The sequence below is a fragment of the Choloepus didactylus genome, chromosome X (assembly GCF_015220235.1).
Source record: "Choloepus didactylus isolate mChoDid1 chromosome X, mChoDid1.pri, whole genome shotgun sequence".
Classification (NCBI taxonomy): domain Eukaryota; kingdom Metazoa; phylum Chordata; class Mammalia; order Pilosa; family Megalonychidae; genus Choloepus; species Choloepus didactylus.
The window spans coordinates 90,175,316-90,198,401 of NC_051334.1; the positions used below are offsets into that span (position 1 = coordinate 90,175,316).

Sequence of the window (23,086 nt, forward strand, 5' to 3'; positions counted from 1 at the left end):
TGAAGGCAGAGAAACTATGACATTATTCCATGAGTCAAATAATGGAATCCTTGACTAAGGTGGGTGGTAATAGAAATGGAAAGAGAAAAATAAAAAAAAAAATCAATCACAAAGGAAGAAAGGATAGACTATGATTACTACTTGAATGAGATGGGAGTTTGGAATGGTTGGGGTAAGAATATCATTAAAGACAGACAAGGGCTTTGAGCCTAAGTAGCTGGATGGAAATAAGGAGTCTGAGGCATAGTGAGCTGCTTCTGAGGGAATAGTATCATAAAACATGTCAAACATCTGATATACATATTACATAATTACCTGTCTCCATTGTTACAGAACTGAACAGCAACAACTTTGTCCTAAACATAAAACAACATATTTTTGGTTAGAATTAATTTATTTGTAAACCATATGGACTGTTTTTGTCCACAAATTCACATGAAAAAGCATTATGGAGTGAATATTTTTAATGCTATAATTATCTTTTAACAAACTCTAATTTTCTAAAAATAATTTTAAAGAACATTGAAACAATGCATTAAGAGAACTATTTATCAGCAGTAACTTGAGATAAATAACAAAAGCAGACCTGATTTGAAACCATAATCTTGTGAGCCAGATAGTTCTAAATAGTATTAATTTACTATGTCCCCAATAATAAGACAGCACACTAACCTAAGACACCACTTTAAAATAATGGATTCAATAGTAACTAAATTAAATTTTCCACTTACTTTTTAAAAAGTTTCATAAAATCAAATTTCCATGGTTTTTAAAATTATTTTGCAATGGACTCATGTGCCAGTCTGTAGGTATTATAGTTTAGATACTGCTGTTTGAAACTTCTTTTAAAATGATTAACCCAGACCTTTACAAATGTGATATGTAAAGTGGTAATAGGAAAATTAAAGTATAAACCAAAATATACATTTTCCTTCACTTTATTCCTGGATAATAAAGCTAAAGCGTTCCCCCAAATGCTGGACACATTTTCACAAACAATGCAATTACTGAACTATATTTAAACTTCACTTCTATTAAAAATCCCAAATACTAAATGTCTTCATATTTAATTATTTTTCATTTTAAAAATCAACACACTGCTTTCATATGTTCAGAAGTATCCCTGATTCATACTGCTCTAAGATTTCACTGTGCTACTTCATCTGAGAGATTTTGAATTCTCGACTCCAGCTGCAATGTTTGGTTTTAGATGTTCTGAAGGGAAATCTTATTTTCAGTCACTAACAACAGCCACTTCCAAAAGGGAGTGTTTACTTTTTCTGATTTCTTAGCTGGACCTTTGCAAATAAAACTCTATCAATTTTTCTTCATCTTTTCATCACTCAATTCTTTCCCATTCAATTTTTTTCCCTCATTCTCTCTCAGCTTTCAATGAACTAGATAGCACTTTTGCATACACACACACACACCACTTAGGTGGTAATTGCAAAGATGCCATCTTTGTACGCTCTATCATAAGTGAACTTTTCTCACTGGATGGTCTTAGATCAAGACCTTTAAATATTTCCTACATTTTTCTCTTTCACAATTTAAATAATATTCCTGGATTTTAGTGTCCAAGAACAAGTAACAACAAGTTGAGAGTCCGTCCAGCTGGGTTCAATAACTCTTCTTAAGAAGACTGTACAATTATGTTTGTATGATAAGACAAAAAACAGGAGACTGTTTCCAAAATCTCAAGAAGATTTCTATTAGGGGTCTATTTTACTACAATTTTCAAGAACTTGACTGATTCTGCAATTCAAAAAGCATATTTTTTGTTAAAGTCATCTTTCAAGGAAAATATGTGTTTTATTAATGTGTACTAATGCTATTCCAAATGAAGCATCAATAGTTATTAGAATAGTAACATTAGCACTTGCAAAGCTGAGTGCTTTCAATTCCAAACTATAAAGCTTTGACAATGGGGCATGTGAGATGCACAGTGAGCTGAAACAGAAAGATTCCCATCACTCACAATAAAAAAAAATCTAGAGAAGAAGGAAAGATAGAGGAGGAATAAATGTATGAAAGGTGGATAGGGCTATAATTAAGCAATGGCGGCTCCAAGGGGAGTGGGGATAGCCAGAGGAAAAGTGACAACCACAAAAGGCTTTCATCCCATTCATACAAATGTTCCCTATATGAAAGTCTGTTATTGATAATTAAGTGGGATTACATTCCATGGGTCTTTGATGATATTCTGAAAACAATCATACTAAGATCAACAAATCAAATGTGGTAAAAAAAGATTTTCCGAAGACACAATGTATTTTATTAAGTGTGTAGATTTTAAAGTCGAAAGTAGCTTATATAACTAATAAAATACAGCAGTCTAAAAAGAGGATTTTCGCAAATATCACTGCTATATATATATTTTCTTTCTACATACAGTCAAAAAGAACTCATCTTAAATACTACAACCAACATTAAATCCAGAATTTCACATTTATCTTCCTTAATTAAAAAAAGACATCTTGTTATAAACCTTTTAACATTAGATCTGTATTAAAGTAGTGTATAGATCAGAAAAAATAAATAAATAAGAACCAACTTTCCAGGGGTGTTAAAAAGAAAGCAATGTATTTAAGTTTCCTATTTTGTTCTTACCGTATGTGACTCTAATTCAGCAATTTTCTCAGGGATCTCAGAACCCAAATAATATATTCTGATCACATGGTCAGTGCTACCTGTTGTAATGAACATACCACCTGGAGGATTAAAAAAAAAAAAGGAAAAGAATACAAAGAAATTTTTAAAACCCTCTAATTGCTTCCCTAGTTATATGCCACCCTATATAAGTAAAAGAGCTTCAAGAAACACAAGAATGTCCTATAACCAGTAAAGACATACTAAGTTTTCAGACAAAAAGAAATAAAATTCAGAATAAAAAGAAAAAGATTTAAGGGACAGCCATATCATTTGCCCAACAAATTTGCCAAGTATATACTAAATACAAGCCTTTGAATCATAAGCATTAAAGGCCACAGCTCTGAGGAATTTATTTCTTAATTCTTTACGTAAAAACATAATGTTTCAAAATTATTTCTAAGATGATCCATATCCAAAATCCAAAATCCCATTTATAGTGGCTATAGTAGTTGAGTGCAAAAACTAAACTGCTTTTACATATCAATTAGCATTCAAAAAGGTTGTAACTACAGATCACATTTTTGATATGCTTCCATTAACACTGAAACATATGAATTTTTTTCTTCAAAAAAATGAAAAATCTATCTCTTTCAACTGAATCATATTTTGGGCACTGGAAACATTAAATTTTTATACATACCGGTACTGAAAGACGAACAAGATATCTGAACTCCAGGTCTGGATCTCTCAGTAAATTTCACTGGGTGATCTCTAAAAAGAAAAGTAAGTTGTTTCTCTTTTTCATCATGCTTATCTAACAGGCAAGAATGTTAGCACACTACTTGACACCAACAGATGCGGCATCACTATTATAGAAACCACAAAATTGAAGTGGTCAGTAAGTATTATTACCATCAAAAGGTAAAAAAATGCATTTAATCTTACAAATGTACTTTATAACATTAGTATTATTACTACAGCTTCTCAAACAAATTACCATTTTACTTACTATTACCATTATGTTCAAAGACTTCTTACCAAAGTATGAAATGAAACAAATACTCCTTACCAAAATGTTATATATAAGTAAGTCTCTTCAACATTGGTTTCAGAAAATTTCATTCTAAAATCTCTAATATTCAACTGAAGTACATAATTTATATATACATATACAAATATATATATATACATACATATACATTATATATTTAGAATCAAGGACTATTAAGAATTTCTCAAAGTAATAAATAAAAATGGATATGCTTATGTTTCATAAAATTTCTAAACAACTTCCATACTTACCTAAACTTCATTGTTTTTACATGCCACTGCCAAAAACAAATTGTTCCATCAGCACCAGTAGAAGTGAGGTATCTGGTTGCGCCCTTAGTTGATGGACAAAACTTAAAAAAAAAAAGATTATTAGATAGCTTTCATGTTAAACCCTATTTAAACATATCATGCTTTAAAATTATAATAACTTTAATAAATTCACTTAAGAATTTCAGTTTCAAGGTATTAGAAATTTAAACTTCCTAGGCTAATTAAAACCTTCCAAAAAGTTAAAAAAATAAGTCAGTAGTTGAATTTAGGATAAAATATTTTAGCCCTAAAAATAATTATTTTAAAATCATTCAACATCCCACTTTAATATTTTTGTCTCACTGCTGTTAACGGAGAATATACAAAGTCATTAATAGTTAAGTCAATACAAATCTGCTAAATATATACTTATATAGCAACAACTGTGGATTTTTTATAGTGCATATAGGTAGAGCAACAAAAGTAAATCTAAAATCTTATTTTGAAATCCCACTGCAATGGTATGATATTAATTTTGTCCTTCTAAATTTAGCCCATTTTAATTTGTTTTCATGGATAATGTAAAATAGGTCAAATCTTTGTTCATATCATCATGGACAAAATAGATCAATAAACAATACACTTCAGTTGCCAACTTAAAAGAGCTACTATTTCCCCTGCTGAACCATGGCCTTTATCATAAAAGTATGTCAGACTCTGACTCCAGATACTTTCTTTATACCTCCTCAGAAGAACATCACATAGGAAGGAAGAGCCACTGGGCTCCTGACGCCTGGGACACAAGAAAAGATCAAATTCAGACCAGGCTCTATAGTATGCTGAGTTTTTGGAGTTTTGAAAATCCAAAATAAAGATAATGAACAATTTCCATTCAGATGATGATTAAGGATCATATTGTACAAGATTTGAATTCATTTTCAATTCAAATCAACAGAAAACAATCATTATAGATATTAGCTGTTATTTACTTAGTTTTCTTCTTTTTAAACACAGAATTTCTAAATACTGCAGAGTTGAATTCAAACAAAAACCATCAATTAATATTATCCATTAACAATATATTTACAGTAAAGAAACCAGTATTCAAGAACCATGCCTATATTTTCATTTCTAATATAGATAACCTTGCATTAGAAAGCTCAATGCACAATCTACAGCAAGAGTCCACAAATTACAGTCCATAGGCCAAATCCAATTTACTACCTGTTTTTGTAAATAAATACCTTACAGTATTGCCAGTGGGTGCTCCTGCACTACAACTGCAGAGATGAGTAGCTGCAACAGAGACTGTATGGTCCATAAAATCCAAAACATTAAATATTTACTATCTGGCCTATTAAGTTTGCTGACCCCTGATCTATAGGAATGAAACCATTAAATATGAAATAGAATAATTTAATGAAGTTTGAAGAGATGCTAAAACTTTTATTATCCCCATTATATTTAAATTGCTTCATAAGCACAAGTAAGGGGAGGTCTGGCTCATCAAATGTACCTTAAGTGGGATGTTTTTAAATGAGAAATCATGGTGGAAATGAAAAGAAAAACCAATAATCTGTGATTATTTCTGATGTACAAATTAATACACAATTACTGTAGAAAATTTAGAAAATATAGAAAAACAGAATAAAAACTACTTGAATTTCTACCCACTTAGAGGCAACTGCTATTAACATTATACTGTAATATCCTAATTTTGCTAATTGAAAAAAAAAGAAAGAAGCCAGAAGGTTAATACACTATGATGTTAATAGGGAAAATCAAAACAAATAATAAGTAAATCATATAGTATACCAAATAGTGATCATTACTACGGACAAAAATAAAATAGAGAAAGGCAGAATAGGGGATTGACTCATGTCCCCCATGAAAAGCATGTTCAGGTCCCAACCACTGGTACTTTGGGTGTAGACCCTTGTAAAAAGGATCTCTTGAAGATGTTACTTCAGTGAAGACATGACCTAAATGAATCAGGTTGTGCTTTAATCTGGATTACTGGAGTCCTTTAAGCAGCATGAAATACAGACAGAGAGAAAGAGAAGCCACAGGGAGCAGCCAGAAGGTGGAAGTCAATGGAACCCAGAACAGAAATAAGACACTGCCATGTGTATTGACACTGGTTGGAAAAGACAAGGAACCCCAAAGATTGCCTGCCAGCCACCAAGCCAGAAGATACCAAACTGGGAGGAAGGAAGCCTTCTAGCTTCTGAAACCATTAAGCCAATAAATTTCTGTTTTAAGCCAACCCACTGTACGGCATTTGTTTTAGAATCAGGGAAACAAAATAGTGAAATACAGTGTTCCGGGGACAGAGGAAAGGGTTACAATTTAACATAGAGTATGGTGGTCAGAGAAGGTCTCTCTAAGAAGTGACATGTGCACAAAGCTCTTAAAAAGTGAGGGAATATCAATATGATAAAGGGCATATAAGAAAAACCCACTATCAGCCAAGTATTCAATCGTGAGAGATTAAAAGCCTTCCCCCTAAAATCAGGAATTATCACCACTATTATTCAATGTTGTGCTAGAAATTCTACCCAGAGCAATTCAGCAAGAAAAATAAATAAAAGGCAACCAAATTGGAAAGGAAGAAGTAAAACTGTCATTATTTGCAGGTGATATGATCCTATATTTGGAAAAGTCTGAGAAATCGATGTCAAAGCTACTTGAGCTAATAAAAGAATACAGCAAAGTGGTGGGATACAAGATGAATGTGCAAAAGTCAGTAATGCTCCCATCCACCTGAAATGACCTAACTGAAGAGACACTCAAGAAAAAAATTTCATTCACAATAGCAACTAAAAAAACCAAGTACCTTGGAATAAACTTAACCAAGGATATAAAAGATCTCTATGCATAAAATTACAAAACTTAACTAAAAGAAACCAAAGAGGACCTAAATAGGTGGAAAGATATTCCATGTATATGGATAGGAAGGCTAAACATCATTAAGATGTCAATTCTACCCAAACTGATCTACAGGTTCAATGCAATTCCAATCAAAATTCCAATAACCTATTTTACAGACTTCAAAAAGCTAGTTATCAAATTTATTTGGAAGGGAAAGGGGCTTTGGATTGCCAAAAACATCCTAAAAAAAGCAGAACGAAGTGGGAGAACTTACACTTCCAGACTTTAAAGCCTACTATAAAGCAATAGTGATCAAAACAGCACAGTACTGGCACAAAGATAGACATATTAATCAATGGAATCAAATCAAGAGTTCAGAAATAGACCCCCAGATCTATGGTCAACTGATTTTTGATAAGGCCCCCAAATCCACTGAACTGGGACAGAACTGTCTCTTCAACAAATGGGGCTGGGAGAACTGGATATCCATATCCAAAAGAATGAAAGAGGACCCCTATCTTACACCCTATACAAAAAATTAACCCAAAGTGGATTGAAGCCCTCGTATGAGACAGTACGATAAAACTCTTAGAAGATAATGTAGGGAAACATCTTCAAGACCTAGTAAGAGGAGGTAGCTTCTTAGACCTTAAACCCAAAGCACAAGTAATGAAAGAAAAACTAGATAAATGGGAACTCCTCAAAATCAAAAGCTTCTCTATCTGAATGGACTTCGTTAAAAAAGTGAAGAGGCATCCAATTCAATGGGAGAACATCTTCTGAAACCATATAGCTGATAAGAGACTGATATCCAGTATATATAAAGAAATCCTACAACTCAACAACAATAGGACAAACAACCCAAACAACTGATTGAATTACCCTGTGATCCAGCAATTTCACTTCTCAGTATATACCCAGAAGATCTGAAAGCGGTGATATGAACACATTTGCATAACAATGTTCATAGTGGCATTGTTCACAATTACCAAGAGGTAGAAACAACCAAAGGGTCCTTCAACAGATGAGAAGATAAACAAAATGTGGTATATACATACAATGGAATACTATGCAGCAGTAAGAAGGAACGAGGTCCTGAAACATATTACAACATGGATATCCTGGAAGACATAATGCTGAGTGAAATAAGCCAGACACAAAAGGAGAGATATTTTGTTACAACTAATGTGAACTTGCTGAACAATGTAAAATCAATGTCTTATTATATATATATATATATGGGGAACTAGAGATAGTCAGAAGCTAGTGAAGGGGGAATGATTACATAATATGTACAGACATGTTAATGAGGGTGAATTTAAAGGTATGGAAATGGACAGAGGTGAAGAGTTTGTTAATGGGATTATAAGCATCAGTGCCACACTGAATGGCAACATGATTGAAAGGGTTTCTTTAAAGGTATATATTCCACAAGTGCTTGTATGATCTACTTCTAAGGTATGACACTGGTACCAAAGTTAACAACATAATGGTATATGGGAAAAACTACCTATTGCATATTATAGATTATATTTAATAGGAATACCTTACCAGTGCCAAACTAATACTAAGGATAAATAACTAGGGGCTGAAAAGAGCTTTGGAGTATTTTGGGTTATAATAACTGTTTAAAATTTGAAAGTGATGATGATTGTACAAATAAGTGAAGATAATGTGAGACAACTGATGGTTTATCTTGGACAGAATATATGTTACATGAAATTAGGAACCCCCTCCATAATAAGTCAAGGGCTCAATCTTGAGGTTTGCTCTTATGAAATTTATGGCTGTAAAGGGGAAGCCAAGTCTACCTATAATTACATCTAGAAGTCACCTCCAGAGAACCTCTTATGTTGCTCAGATGTGGTCTTTCTCTCTCTAAGCCCAATTCTACAAATAAACTCATTACCTTCCCCCCTATGTGGGACATGACTCCCAGAGGAGTGAATCTCCCTGGCAACATGGGACACAGCTCTCAGGAATGAGCCTTCCCCTGGCATCAGGGGACTGAAAATGCCTTTTTGACCAAAAGGTGTAAAGAAAGGTAACAAAATAAGGTTTCAGTGGCTAAGAGATTTCAATTAGAGTTGAGAGGCTATCCTGGAGGTTACTCTTATGGAAGCTCCAGCTAGATATTCCAAATGCCCACAGTATGCCAAGCCTTAACCAACAGTAGTCCCAAAAATACTGAAGAATACCTAGACGCCATAAAAGTTTCACTCACCGAGTTTACTTTTCAGAAACTTAAATCCCCCAGAGAGTTCCTATACCAGATCAGTCCTAAAACTCAGAGTGCACAGTTCCTCCAAGAATATCAACCAGATGCATCCCTCTTCCCCATAATGTCAACCCCCTTTTCAATATGAACAATTTAGGTTAGTCACTGCCCAGATATCCCTGAAGATTGAGACAGTGATCAAACAAGAGAGAGGGGGTAGCAACTGACAAGATAGGATTTAACAAAGGATTACAAATACTGAATATTTATATAGATATATATATATATTTTTAGTTTCTAGGGTACTAGAATAGCTAAAAGGAAATTACTGACATGATGCAACTTTAACATATAATATGCTTCAAAATTTGTTCTATAGCTACTTGTTATATTGTACTTTGAAAGTTACACATTTCTGAATGTATGTTATATTTCACAATACAGAAATAACTGAACTTGTGGAACTGTAACCCATAAAATTTGCTCGCTATCTACTTGTTAAATTGCACTTTGAAAGTTATCACTTTTGTGTATATATGTTATATTTCACAATAAAAATATAAAAAAAGTGAGAGAAGATGGCGGAGTGGTGAGGTGCAGAATTTCATCTCTCCCCTAGAGCAGCTGGCAATTACCCAAGAACTATATGAAACAGTGTTTTCGGGGTCTCCAGTAACCAGTCACACTTTGGATGCAAGTTTGGAATTGGAGGAAAAGCTGAGATTACAGCAAACATTCCCCCAGCAGGGGTGGAATTGAAGCTCTTGGAGAGTAATTATCAGACAATAGCCCAAAGTACATCTTTAAATGCTCTATTCTGACACTGACAAAACTTCCAGGCTGGGGAAAGACTTTTAAAAGGGACTCCTTTTTTTTTTCTGTTTTCTTTTTCTTGTTCTTCTTTTCTATTTTTTTCAATCTAAAAGTAACATATGTGGTTATTTTCTATCAGAAAGCCCAGGTTGAGGGACTAGGCTGGGCTTGGGGGGAGACATGAGTACCCATAGCATCTTTGAGTTCCAGATTCACTTCTGAAGAAGGTCTGCACCCCCATCTTTATTTGGCAACACAGGCTGACCAAGGAATCTACCTGGAGATGCCCCAAAGAGGAGAGGGGAGAAGGGATTAGTGCCCCTGAGAGACAACTGGAGTTCCTAGGATTGGGAGAGTGGAGGGAGGTCCAGCTCAACTGGCAGTCCTCCTTCTGGGAACTCAGACCCCAGGGGCTGGAATTCAGATTCCGGCTTCAGTCAGCCATGCCCCAGACAGGATCAGAGTCATCAGGAGAACTAAAGTCTCCATACCTCCCTACACTGGTGGTGGAGCTGCGGGCAGGCAAGCACCACCTGCTGGACAGGAGAGGAAAAGCACCAATTCTAAAGGCCTCATAGGAGGGTCTCATTCTCAGGAAAACTCCATACCCTCCCAATGAGACCTGGACCTCTCTAGACTGGGAAAATCTGATCGGGGTCAACCATATCTGAGGAGACCCTCTCATAAGAAGGCTACATAGAGGGAGGGCAAGAAACAGAAAAAACAAGAGGTGAAAAATTCTGATCAACTAAACAGAACCTAAGTTAGAGGTCTAGAATAAGTTGAATTGAATAACAGAGGCCAGAGAGCAAAGCCAACCAACAAGAAAACCCCAAGGTAAAAGATAGAAAACAAGCTCCAGAATAAACTAATCAAGAAAATCAGATGCCTAGACAAGTTAACAAGCCATACTAGGAAACACAAAAATATGGACCAGTCAAAAGAACAGACTAATAGTTCAACTGAGATACAGGAGTTAAGGCAAATAATGCTAAATAAATTCAATGAACTGAAGGAAGATAAAGCGAAAGAGATGAAAGATATAAAGAAGACACTGGATGACCAGAAAGAATTTATAAACATAAAAAAACAAATGGCAGAACTCATGGGAATGAAGGCCACAATAGAGGAGATGAAAAACACAATGGAGGAACACAACAGTAGATTTGAACAGGCAGAAGAAAGGATCAGTGAACTGGAAGATAAGACATTTGAATTCATACACACAAAAGAACAGATGGTGAAAAAAGTGGAAAAATACAAACAGAGCCTTAGGGAGCTGAGTGACAACATGAAACGCACAAATATACGTGTTATGGGTATCCCAGAAGGAGAAGAGAGGAGAAAAGGGGCAGAAACAGTAATAGAAGAAATATTCACTGAAAATTTCCCAACTCTTATAAAAGACAGAAAATTAGAGATTCAAGAAGTACAGCATACCCCAAATAGAATAGATCCAAATAGACCCAGTCCAAGACACTTACTGATCAGATTGTCCAATGTCAAAGACAAAGAGAGGATTCTGAAAACAGCAAGAGAAAAGGAATCGATCACATACAACAGAAGGTCAATAAGACTATGCACAGATTTCTCTGAAGAAACCATAGAGGCAAGAAGACAGTGCCATGATATATTTAAGATAATGAAAGAGAAAAACTGCCAACCAAGAATTCTATATCTGGCAAAACATTCCTTCAAAAATGAGGGGGAGATTAAAACATTTTCAGATGAACAGACACTGAGAGAGTTTGGGAATAAGAGACCAGCACTAGAAGAAATACTAAGGGAAGTGCAACAGGCTGATAGGAAAAGACAGGAGAGAGCTGGAGAAGACTGCAGAAATGCAGATTATCAGGAAAGGTAAAAGGAGAGAGAGGAAAAAATAAGATATGACATACAAATTCCAAAAGACAAAATGGTAGTGGAAAGCACTGCCCTTACAGAAATAATACTAAATGTAAATAGATTAAACTCCCCAATAAAAAGATACAGACTGGCAGAATGGTTTAAAAAACAGGACCCGTCTATATGCTGTCTACAAGAAACTCACTTTAGACACAAGGACAAAAATAGACTGAAAGTGAAAGGTTGGAAAAAGATATTTCACACAAACAACAACCAGAAAAAAGCGGGAGTAGCTATACTAATATCAGACAAATTAGACTTCAAAAGTAAAACAATTAAAAGAGACAAAGAAGGACACTATATATTTATAAAAGGGTCAATTCATCAAGAAAACATAACAATCATAAATATTTATGCACCAAGCCAGAATGCCCCAAAATTCATGAGGCAAACACTGAGATCACTGAAAGGAGAAGTAGACACTTCTACAATAATAGCTGGAGACTTCAATACACCTCTCTCAACAATGGATAGAACATCTAGACAGAGGATCACTAAAGAAATGGAAATGTTGAATTTTATGATAATTAAAGTAGACTTGACGGACATTTATAGAACACTACATCCAACAACAACAGGATACACTTTTTTCTCAAGTGCTCATGGAACATTCTGTATGACAGACCATATGCTGGATCACAAAGCAAGTCTCAACAAATTTTAAAATATTGATATTATACAAAACACTTTCTCAGAACAAAAAGGAATGAAGTTGGAAACTTCATAAAAAACTTCAAAAAAAAAAGGTCATAAAATTCACAAACATATGGAGGCTACACAAAACCCTCTTAGAAAACCAGTGGGTAAAGGAAGAAATTACAAGAGAAATTAGGAAATATCTTGAGGCAAATGACAATGAAAACACAACATACCAAAACTTATGGGATGCAGCAAAGGCGGTACTGAGAGGGAAATTTATTGCCCTAAATGCCTATATTAAAAGAGAAGAGAGAGCAAAAACTGAAGAGTTAACTGTTCACCTGGAGGAATTAGAGAAAGAACAGCAAACTAACCCCAAAGCAAACAGAAGGGAAGAAATAACAAAGATTAGAGCAGAAATAAATGCAATTGAGAACAGGAAAACAAAAGAGAGAATCAACAAAACCAGAAGTTGGTTCTTTGAGAAAATCAATAAAATTGATGGACTGCTGGCTAGGCTAACAAAAAAAAGAGAGAGAGTGGATGCAAATAAATGCAATCAGAAATGGGAAAGGAAATATAACTACTGACCCGGCAGAAATTAAGGAGATAATGAGAAGATACTATGAGCAACTATATGCTAATAAACTAGACAACTTAGATGAAACAAACAAGTTCGTAGAAAAGCATAAACCACCAACATTGACTCAAGAAGAAATAGATGACCTCAACAAACCAATCACAAGTAAAGAGATTGAGTCAGTCATCAAAAAGCTGCCAAAAAGGAAAAACCCAGGACCAGATGGCTTCACATATGAATTCTACCAAGCATTCAAGAAAGAATTAGTACCAATCCTGCTCCAACTCTTCAAAAAAATTGAAGAAGAGGGAAAGCTACCTAACTCATTCTATGAAGCCAACATCACCCTAATACTAAAATCAGGCAAAGATACTACAAAAAAAGAAAATTATAGACCAATTCCTTTAATGAATATAGACACAAAAATCCTCAACAAAATACTTGCAAATCGAATCCAGAAACACATTAAAAGAATTATACACCATGACCAGGTGGGATTTATTACAGGTGTGCAAGGCTTGTTCAACACAAGAAAATCAATTAATGTAATACACCACATCAATAAAACAAAGCAGAAGAACCACATGATCATCTCGATTGATGCAGAAAAGGCATTTGACAAAATGCAACATCCTTTCCTGATGAAAACACTTCAAAGGATAGGAATGGAAGGGAACTTTTTCAATATGATAAAGGCAATATATGAAAAACCCACAGCAAACATCATACTCAATGGTGAGAGACTGAAAGCTTTTCCTCTAAGATCAGGAACAAGACAGGGATGCCCACTATCACCATTGTTATTCAACATTGTGCTGGAAGTTCTAGCTAGAGCAATTAGGCAAGAAAAAGAAATAAAAGGCATCCAAATTGGAGAAGAAGAAGTAAAACTTTCACTATTTGCAGATGACATGATTCTATATGTAGGAAAATCAGAAAAATCTACAGCAAAGCTACTAGGACTAGTCAATGAATAGAGCAAAGTGGCAGGCTACAAGATCAACACACAAAAACCTGTAGTGTTCCTATACAGAAGTAATGTGCAACAAGAGGAGGAAATCAAGAAAAAAACCCATTTACAATAGCAACCAAAAGAATCAAGTATTTAGGAATAAACTTAACCAAGGACACAAAAGACCTTTACATAGAAAACTATAAGAAACTGCTAAAAGAAATTGAACAAGAACTAAAAAAATGGAAGAACATACCATGTTCATGGACTGGAAGACTAAATATAGTTAAGATGGCAATTTTACCTAAACTGATTTATAGATTCAATGCAATACCAATTAAAATCCCAACAACTTACTCTACAGAAATAGAAAAACCAATAACCAAATTTATTTGGAAGGGCAAGGTGCCCTGAATAGCCAAAAATATCTTGAGAAAGAGGAATGAAGCGGGAGGTCTCACACTACCTGACTTTGAAGCACATTACAAAGCTACAGTGCTCAAAACAGCATGGTATTGGCATAAGAACAGATATACTGACCAATGGAATTGAACTGAGTGTTCAGAAGTAGACCCTCGCATCTACGGACAACTGATCTTTGATAAGGCAGTCAAGCCAAAGCAAGTTGGAAAGAGCAGCCTCTTCAATAAATGGTGTTTGGAGAACTGGATATCCATTTCCAAAAGAATGAAAGAGGATGCCTATCTTACACCTTATACAAAAATTAACTCGAAATGGATTAAAGACCTAAACATTAGCACCACGATCATAAAATGTTTAGAAGAAAATGTAGAGCAATATCTTAAAGATCTTGTGATAGGACATGGTTTCTTAGACCTCACACCCAAGGCGCAAGCAACCAAAGAAGAAATAGAAAAATGGAATCTCCTCAAAATTAAACATTTTTCTACATCAAAGGACTTTGTCAGGAAAGTAAAAAGGCAACCTACACAATGGGAGATGATATTTGGAAACCACATATCAGATAAGGGTTTAATATACTGAATATATAAAGGAATCCTACAACTCAATAACAGAAAGACAAACAATCCAATTAAAAAATGGGCAAAAGACACGGACAGGCATTTTTCTGAAGAGGAAATACAAATGGCTCAAAAACATCAAAAAATGCTCAACTTCACTGGCATTTAGGGAAATGCAAATCAAAACCACAATGAGATATCATCTCACACCTACCAGAATGGCCATTATCCAAAAAACAGAAAATGACAAGTGTGGAGAGGATGTGAAGAAAGAGGCAGACTTATTCATTGTTGGTGGGAATGTAGAATGGTGCAACCACTCTGGAAGACTGTGTGGAGGTTCCTCAGGAAGCTAAATATAGATTTGCTGTATGACCCAGCTATTCCATTGCTACGTATATACTCAGAGGAACTGAAACTTAAGACACAAACAGACATTTGTAAATCAATGTTTATTGCAGCATTATTCACGATTGCCAAGAGATGGAAACTCAAATGTCCATCAACGGATGGGTGGATAAACAAACTATGGTATATACACATGATGGAATATTATGCAGCTGTAAGAACAAAGACATCGATCATATAATAACGTGAATGAACCTTGAGGACATTGTGTTGAGTAAAGTTAGCCAGAAACAAAAGGACAGATTCTGTATGGTCTCACTAATATGAACAGACATTAATGAACAAACTTTGGGAGTTAAAAGCTGACAACACAGGCGACCAGGAGATAGAAAAGAGGGTAGAGATCAGGCATTTGATGCTGAAGACTACAGAATGTTTAGGATTGATTGTATAGATCCAGAAATAGAGAGCATAATACTGTGTGATTGTAAGTACACCGAACAAAGATGTCTGTGAGTAAAGCGAAAGAGGTGGGATAGGAGACTGTATGACACCAGAGGTAAAGACAGATGATAAAGACTGGGACTGTATAACTTGGCAAAAACTGGAGTGGCCAATGACTGTTACTAAATATACAAATATAAAAATGTTTTTGCATGTGGGAGAGCAAATAAATGTCAACCATGTAGAGTGTTGAAAAAGGGATGGTATTTGGGAAAAAAACATAATCAAAGCAAACTGGAGTCTATGGTCAACAGTAACATTGTAATATACCTCCATTAAATGTAACAAAGGCAATATGCCAATGCTAAGTATATATGAGAAGGGAATATAGGGGAGGAATATGGGATTCTTGGTAGTGGTGTTATTTTCTGTCCTTACTATTATATTGTATGACATGTTATTTTTCTTTTTATCATCTTTCTTGTTATTGCTAAAAAAATTTTTTTTTCTTGTAGTAATCAATATGTTCAAGTGCTGATTGTGGTGATAAATGTACAACTTTATGATAATACCATGAACAACTGATTGTACACTGTGGATAAATGAATGGTATGTGAATATAACTCTATAAAATTGTAGGAAAAAATATATATGGGGTAAACGTGTTGGAGAAAACATGGTGAGAGGGATGTACCTATCTATTGTTGATGAGCAGGTAGAATGGTGTAGCCTTTCTAAAGGTCAGTGTGGTAGTGCCACAAAAAGTTAAGTATGTGGGAACCATAAGGTCCTGCAACCTCATTATGGGGTATGTCATTTGAAGATCTGAAAGCAGAGACATGAATGGACATTTGCAAACTGGTGTTCATGGAGGCAGCAATCATGATTTGCAATGGGTGGAGGTGACCTAAGGGTGCATAGACTGAGGAACAGAATGGTGAACTGTGGTGTATGCATACAATGGAATATTAAGCAACTATGAGAAGGAGTGAAGCTGTGAGACACACAACGAGGTGAATGGATCCTGTACACAGTATTTGAGTGAAGTACGCCAGAAATAAAGGCAAACACTATAATGCCTCACCAATATGGACTAACTACCATGTGTAAACTCAGAATTGAATCTTAGAACATAGCCTAACATGGACATGACTATTGTAATGGTCCCTAGATTGTAAGCTCTTACAGCAGTCAACTCTATTCCTGAATTGTAATGCCTATCTCTAAACTTTGAGATGCTGATCCCTTAGTGTATAACCTGATTGGTCTGTGGAACATGTATCTCTGAGACACCTGAAACTCAGAGCTAGAGCTCAGCAGATATGAATGTCAGTATTAGTGCATACAGCAACTGTTTAAAAAAAAGCTGAAAAAGAGCTCAGACTTCAATTAGTGATATGAATGAAGCAGATCTGGTTAAGATTAGGCAAACCAGGCCAAAGGGTAAAGGTCGAAACTGATTGTGTTTTAAAACTTCACCTTCCATGTGAGTCCAAGGGAAGAGATGTCTATTTGGTGCAGGATCTATACTTTCTAAACAGTATAACTCTACAATCAGTTTGTTCAAACACCACAATTACATGGAACTTTGAACAGGAAGTGAGATATGGTAGGTTAGTATAGGTTAGAGTGAAATAGTGACACATCCCAAAGAAATTTGGGCAGAGAATAAAAAATATATTAACACCCCCTCCACCCCGCCCCGAGGAGCTGGGGGAAGGTGCAGAAGTGTTGAACTTCCTCACCTGGACTGGTGTTGATGTTGTCACAAACATTGGGACTGGCGGTTTGATGTGCCAAGCCCTCTATCATGGGACTTGCCTTTATGAAGCTCATTACTGCAAAGGAGAGGCTGAACTTGCATATAATTGTGCCTAAGAGTCTCCCCCTGACTACCTCTTTGTTGCTCAGATGTGGCCCTCTCTCTCTAACTGAGCCACCTCGGCAGGTGAACTCACTGCCCTCCCCCCTAAGTGGGACCCGACTCCCAGGGGTATAAATCTCCCTGGCAACGCAGGATATGACTCCTGGGGATGAATCTGGACCCGGACCCAGCATAGTGGGATTGAGAATATCATCTTGACCAAAGGGGGGATGCGAAACAAGACGAAATACTTTCAGTGGCTGAGAGATTTCAAATGGAGTCGAGAGGTCACTCTGGTGGACAATCTTGTGCAGTATATAGATAACACCTCTTAGGTTTTAATGTATTGGAATAGCTAGAAGTAAATACCTGAAACTACCAAACTCCAACCCAGCAGTCTGGACTCCTGAAGACGATTATATAATAATGTAGATTACAAGGGGTGACAGTGTGATTGTGAAAACCTTGTGGATCACACTCCCTTTATCTAGTGGATGGATGGATGGATGGATGAGTAGAAAAATGGGGACAAAAACTAAATGACAAATAGGGTGGGATGGGGGGGATGGTTTGGGTGTTCTTTTTTTGCTTTTATTTTTTATTCTTATTCTGATTTTTTCCGATGTAAGGAAAATGTTCAGAAATAGACTGTGGTGATGAATGCATAACTATATGATCGTACTGTGAACAGTTGATTGTATACCATGGATAATCATATGGTATGTGAATATATTTCAATAAAACTGAATTTAAAAAAAAAATGAGGGAGCAAGCCATGTGGATATCCAAGGAAAGCCATTCCAGAGACAGGAAACAGCAAGAACAAAGGCAGGAGTATACTTAGATTGTTTAAGAAAAAAAGCAAATAGGCCAGTCGCTAAGGCGGAGAAAGAAAGAAAAATGAGTTGAAAGGGAACAAAGGGACTGAGAACATATGGCCTTGTAGGTCATTATAAACACTATGGCTTTAAGTCTGAGCCTGTAAACTATTGAGGGCTCTGAGCACGAGTGACATAATCTAACTTTCATTTTGATACCATTTTGGCTGCTATGCAGAGGCTAGACTGGGGTGGAGAGGGAAGGGTAGGGAAGAAGCAGAAAGATCAACTAAAAGTCTATTTCAATAATCTAGGCTAGAGATGATAGCGGCTTGGATCAGGGTGGTAGTGATGAAGGCTGTGTAAATTTTTCAGATTCTGAATATAGTTTGAGGGTAGAGCGAACATGATTTTCCGATAAGTTAGATACAGGGAATAAGAGGGAAAAAAATCAGAAAGGACTCCAAAATTTCTACCCTGAGCAATTGGAAGGATGAAACTGCCATTTGCCAAGATGTGGGAAGCTTTGAGAAGAGCAGATCTGTGAAAAGAAAGATAAGGAATTCAATTTTGAATGTTATTTGTATACCAATGTTCATAACAGCACTATGCACAATAGCCAAAAGTTGGAAGCAACCCAAATGTACATCAATGGATGAATGTTTAAACAAGATGTGGTATATACATACAATGGAATATTATTCAGACTTAAAAAGGGATGAAGTTCTGAAATATGCTATAACATGGATGAACGCTGAAGACAACATGTTGGGTAAAATAAGCCAGACATAAAAGGATGTGTGTTGTATGATTTCATTTATATGAAATATCTAGTATAAGTAAACTCATAGAGACAAAGATTACAGGTTTCCAGGGGCTGGAGGAGGAGGGGAAATGGGGAATTATTGCTTAATGCATACAGAGTGTTTTTTCGGGGGGTGATTAAAATGTTTTCATAATGGATAGTGATGATAGCACAATATTGTGAATGTAATTAATATCACCGAATTGTACATATGAAAGTGGTTAAAATGGGATATTATGTGTTGTATGTATGTGACTACAATAATTTTTTAAAAATAGATAGCAAAATGGTCGGACTAGATGGATAGTACCTGAATCCTACGACCAAACTTAGCATCACTAGAAAGGAGATAACCATAATGATTTTCCTGATGTAATGCAGTAGAAAGCACCAACAAAATGATTCAAGTTGAATCTGATCAAGCCTCTAGATCTAATTACCAGTTTACAGGAAATAAAGGGATTAGAGAAAGTTAAATGACAATAAAGAAGCAATTATCCTAATTCAGTGTATGTAAATTCAATAGGACAACGGAGCCAGTTATTTCAACCAATAAGTATCATGAAAAAAGGTGAGGGGGGTGAATTGTTACAAACTAAAAGAGACTTAAGATACATATCAATCAAATTCAATGAGTGGACCTCCTTTAGCTCCCAATTCAAACAAATCTACTCTATAAAGATGTTTTTGAGACAACAGAGGTATCTGAACATGGATCTATGTTTTAGATGATGGAGAGGAAATATTGATAATTTTGTTAAATGTGGTAGCATAGTTATTAAACAAAATTTCCTTATCTGTTAGACATATATTAAAATATGGTGACATAAAACAAGGTGAGGGATTTGCTTTAAGATATTCCAGAAAAAAAAGAAGACTAGCAAAATGTTAATAATTGTTGAAGGTGGGTGATGGTTACATGGGAGTTTAAGAATCTCATTTCTTTTGTGTATGTTTTAAAATTTCACAATAAAGTTTAAAACAGAAAAAATCAAATACGTTAAATTTGAGATACCTAACAGAGATCCAAGTGATGATGTCCATACATAAATATGGAGCTAAAAGAAAGGTCCAAGATGGAATTATACATCTAAGAGTCATCAGCCTATAAATGATATTTAAAGCCATGAGACTATGAGATCAATAAGAGAAAGAGTATGATAGAGAAGAAGTCCATGGATCTCAAGGGCATTAGAATACTTAAACTCTGTGTAAAGGTAAACAAAATGAGAGAAAAGTATTTAATGAAACTATGAAGGAGCTAAACAGTATCGCAAACATTTTTCAGTGTAATCAAATAGCCATTTTTTATTGTATGAATATCTCAAAAATCCAGAAATAATCAGATGGGATGGTAGGAAGACAAGTAACTGGTAATCTCCCATAACAAAATCCATGAAATAATTTCAACTGATTACAATTTTGATGTGAAATTTTTCAAATCCAATACACAATGACACAATCCTTGCTAACTCCCCATAAATAGGTGAAATTTTATTTAAATAACATGCAAAAAATTGACTGGCATACTTATTCTCAAATGAAAAAAAAACAAAGAAAAGCCATGGGAGTAATTATCTCACCAAGGAAAGCAGTCTCCTTGACCAAAGTAAAAGACAGTTTCAGAAGGATTCCTCTGTTTTGATCCCAACACAAAGAGAATTAAGGTTCAGCTTAGTTTTATTGAATAAAAGTTTTTATGGGGTGTCCAGGATTTTCACTAACAACATCTGGTAAAAACACTAGATGGACAAATATTTAAAAGAAACCAATGTATCTATATTAAGGTTGTATATATCAAACATCAACTTAAAATAAGAAATCACCAAAACTAAGAATAAAAATTTCCCTATCATTAAACTGCACCCAGACAGAGACATACATACACACTCACGAAATCTGACTGACAAACATCTTGCATAAAATATTACCTTACCACAAAGTACGCAAATATTCAAGTTAGAACCTGTTTATATCCTGACAAACAGGTATTAGTGTGCTCCTTAAGGCATTTACAAGCCTTCTCCTTCTTTGCAGTGTCAAATGAGATACATATGATGTTTCACACTGAATTTGAAGAACCTCTTCAATCATCTTTTTACTTATTTCTAAAGGGATTATATTTATATGTAAAGGAACTTTAAAAAAAAATCTGTCTGCAGGATGGGAGCAAAGCCCTTAAGGAAGCAACACCTTTCTGTTGCTATTCTTTGTACTACTGTGATGGTTAATTTCATGTGTCAACTTGGCTGTGTTATGGCATCCAGTTGTTTGGTCAAATATCAGCCCAGTTTTTACTGTGGAGTTATTTTATAAACGGTATTTACCATCTACAATCAGTTGACCTTAAGTAAAGGAGACTATCCTTAAGTAAGGTGACTATTGAATGAGGTAGCCCTCATTCAATCAGTTGAAAGTCTTAACAGCAAGAACTAAGGGTTCCAGAAATCAAAAGGAATTCTGCCTCAAGAATAACACTCCATTTCTTTCTGAGTTTAGAGCCTAAGTAATTTGGACTTAAGAATTCAACATCTTTCTCACCAGAATTTCTAGTCTCTGGCATGCCCTGTGAGTTTGGACTTGCAAGCTCCTACAATTTTATGAGCCAATTCCTATAATAAATAAATCTCTTAACTCAAACACACTCACACACACACATGATTTGCTCTGACTAATATAACTGAGAAAATTTTCATCTTTATTATATATGTAAGGGAGGTGTATGCTCATTTTCCTTACCTGTATGGATGTAATAGAAGCTGAATGTCCCTGAAGGACTGCAACTGGTGCACAAGTTCGAAGACACCACACTCTTACAACCTTATCACAGCTGCCTGCGGCAATGAGAGTGTTTTCATAGTTAACAGCCATGTCAGAAATTTCAGCAGAGTGCCCTCGAAGTGTAGCAAGGAGGCGCCCATCATCTGTAGCCCAAATTTTCACCAAACAGTCATCTGAACCCTATAGTAACACAAAAGGACAGATTTACAGTGAAGCAGAAATTGCACACAACCCCCAAAAAAGAGACAAAGGAAGAATTTTATTGTTACTTCTAAGCTTTACATTTTAGTCTCCTCTGTCTATAGTAAGCATCCAGCAGTAAATATAAATGACGCCCAAATGATATCACTGACAAGGCATTGTCCAAACTGACAATGGCATTTGTGAAGAACTTCTCAATGCAGACAACTCAAAATATTTTAACTCACTTTTAGATGATGTAGCACTATCTCTACATTTTTTTTCTTAAAAACTTGAATATTTTTCTCTACAATTAAAAATATAATCTAAAGACTATACACATTCCTCAGTAAACATGAAGTTGTTAACATCTGCTAAAAATATTAAGTAGAACTTTCTATTGAGAATTTCAATAGTTTCAAAAATAGTTAAAAGCAAGTCTACTCTAATATGCTAGATACGTTATTAAATAATTACCTGTTAAAAAAAGATGGCAATCATCATCCTCATTATGATCATCAACATCTAACTACTGAGGTGCTGCAATTTGGAATCATGACAAAGTCAATGGAAGAGTCTATAATGAACTCCATGGAGTCATAACTCCCCAAAGTACAAACCACTTCCTTTATTGTAGCACACATATATAAAAATAAAATTATGCCATTACCCATACTTCTATGTTAACATAATACTGAAGCAATGAGACTAAGCCTCTTAGAAATATTAGTGTGCTACAGTTTTGTACTCAAAAGCATACAGAATGATCTGGTCAATCAAAACCAAATTTAAAAAATAACCAGTACTAAAATCAAGGAAAGATATGCAAAATAACTATAATCTTTATTACTGTGCAGTTCAACCCTTCAATCATAAGGATTATATAATCATTAATTAAGCAAAACTGGCAGCAATTATACCAAGTTACAAATAGGAAATTCATTTTAATAAATGTTTGCTAATATGGAATGAAACAAAATAGAGAAATTTA

The 23,086-nt window shown here is 35.1% G+C and overlaps 1 protein-coding gene across 1 annotated transcript in view; it reads right to left on the bottom strand.

Annotated features, from left to right (window-relative positions):
- BRWD3 (bromodomain and WD repeat domain containing 3) overlaps positions 1 to 23,086 on the bottom strand; it is a 227,938-nt gene that overhangs the window by 153,157 nt on the left and 51,695 nt on the right. The window contains 5 exon segments of the mRNA XM_037821172.1: positions 316 to 356; positions 2,611 to 2,711; positions 3,293 to 3,363; positions 3,895 to 3,995; positions 21,874 to 22,095. Of these exon segments, the coding sequence (XP_037677100.1) occupies positions 316 to 356; positions 2,611 to 2,711; positions 3,293 to 3,363; positions 3,895 to 3,995; positions 21,874 to 22,095 (536 nt within the window).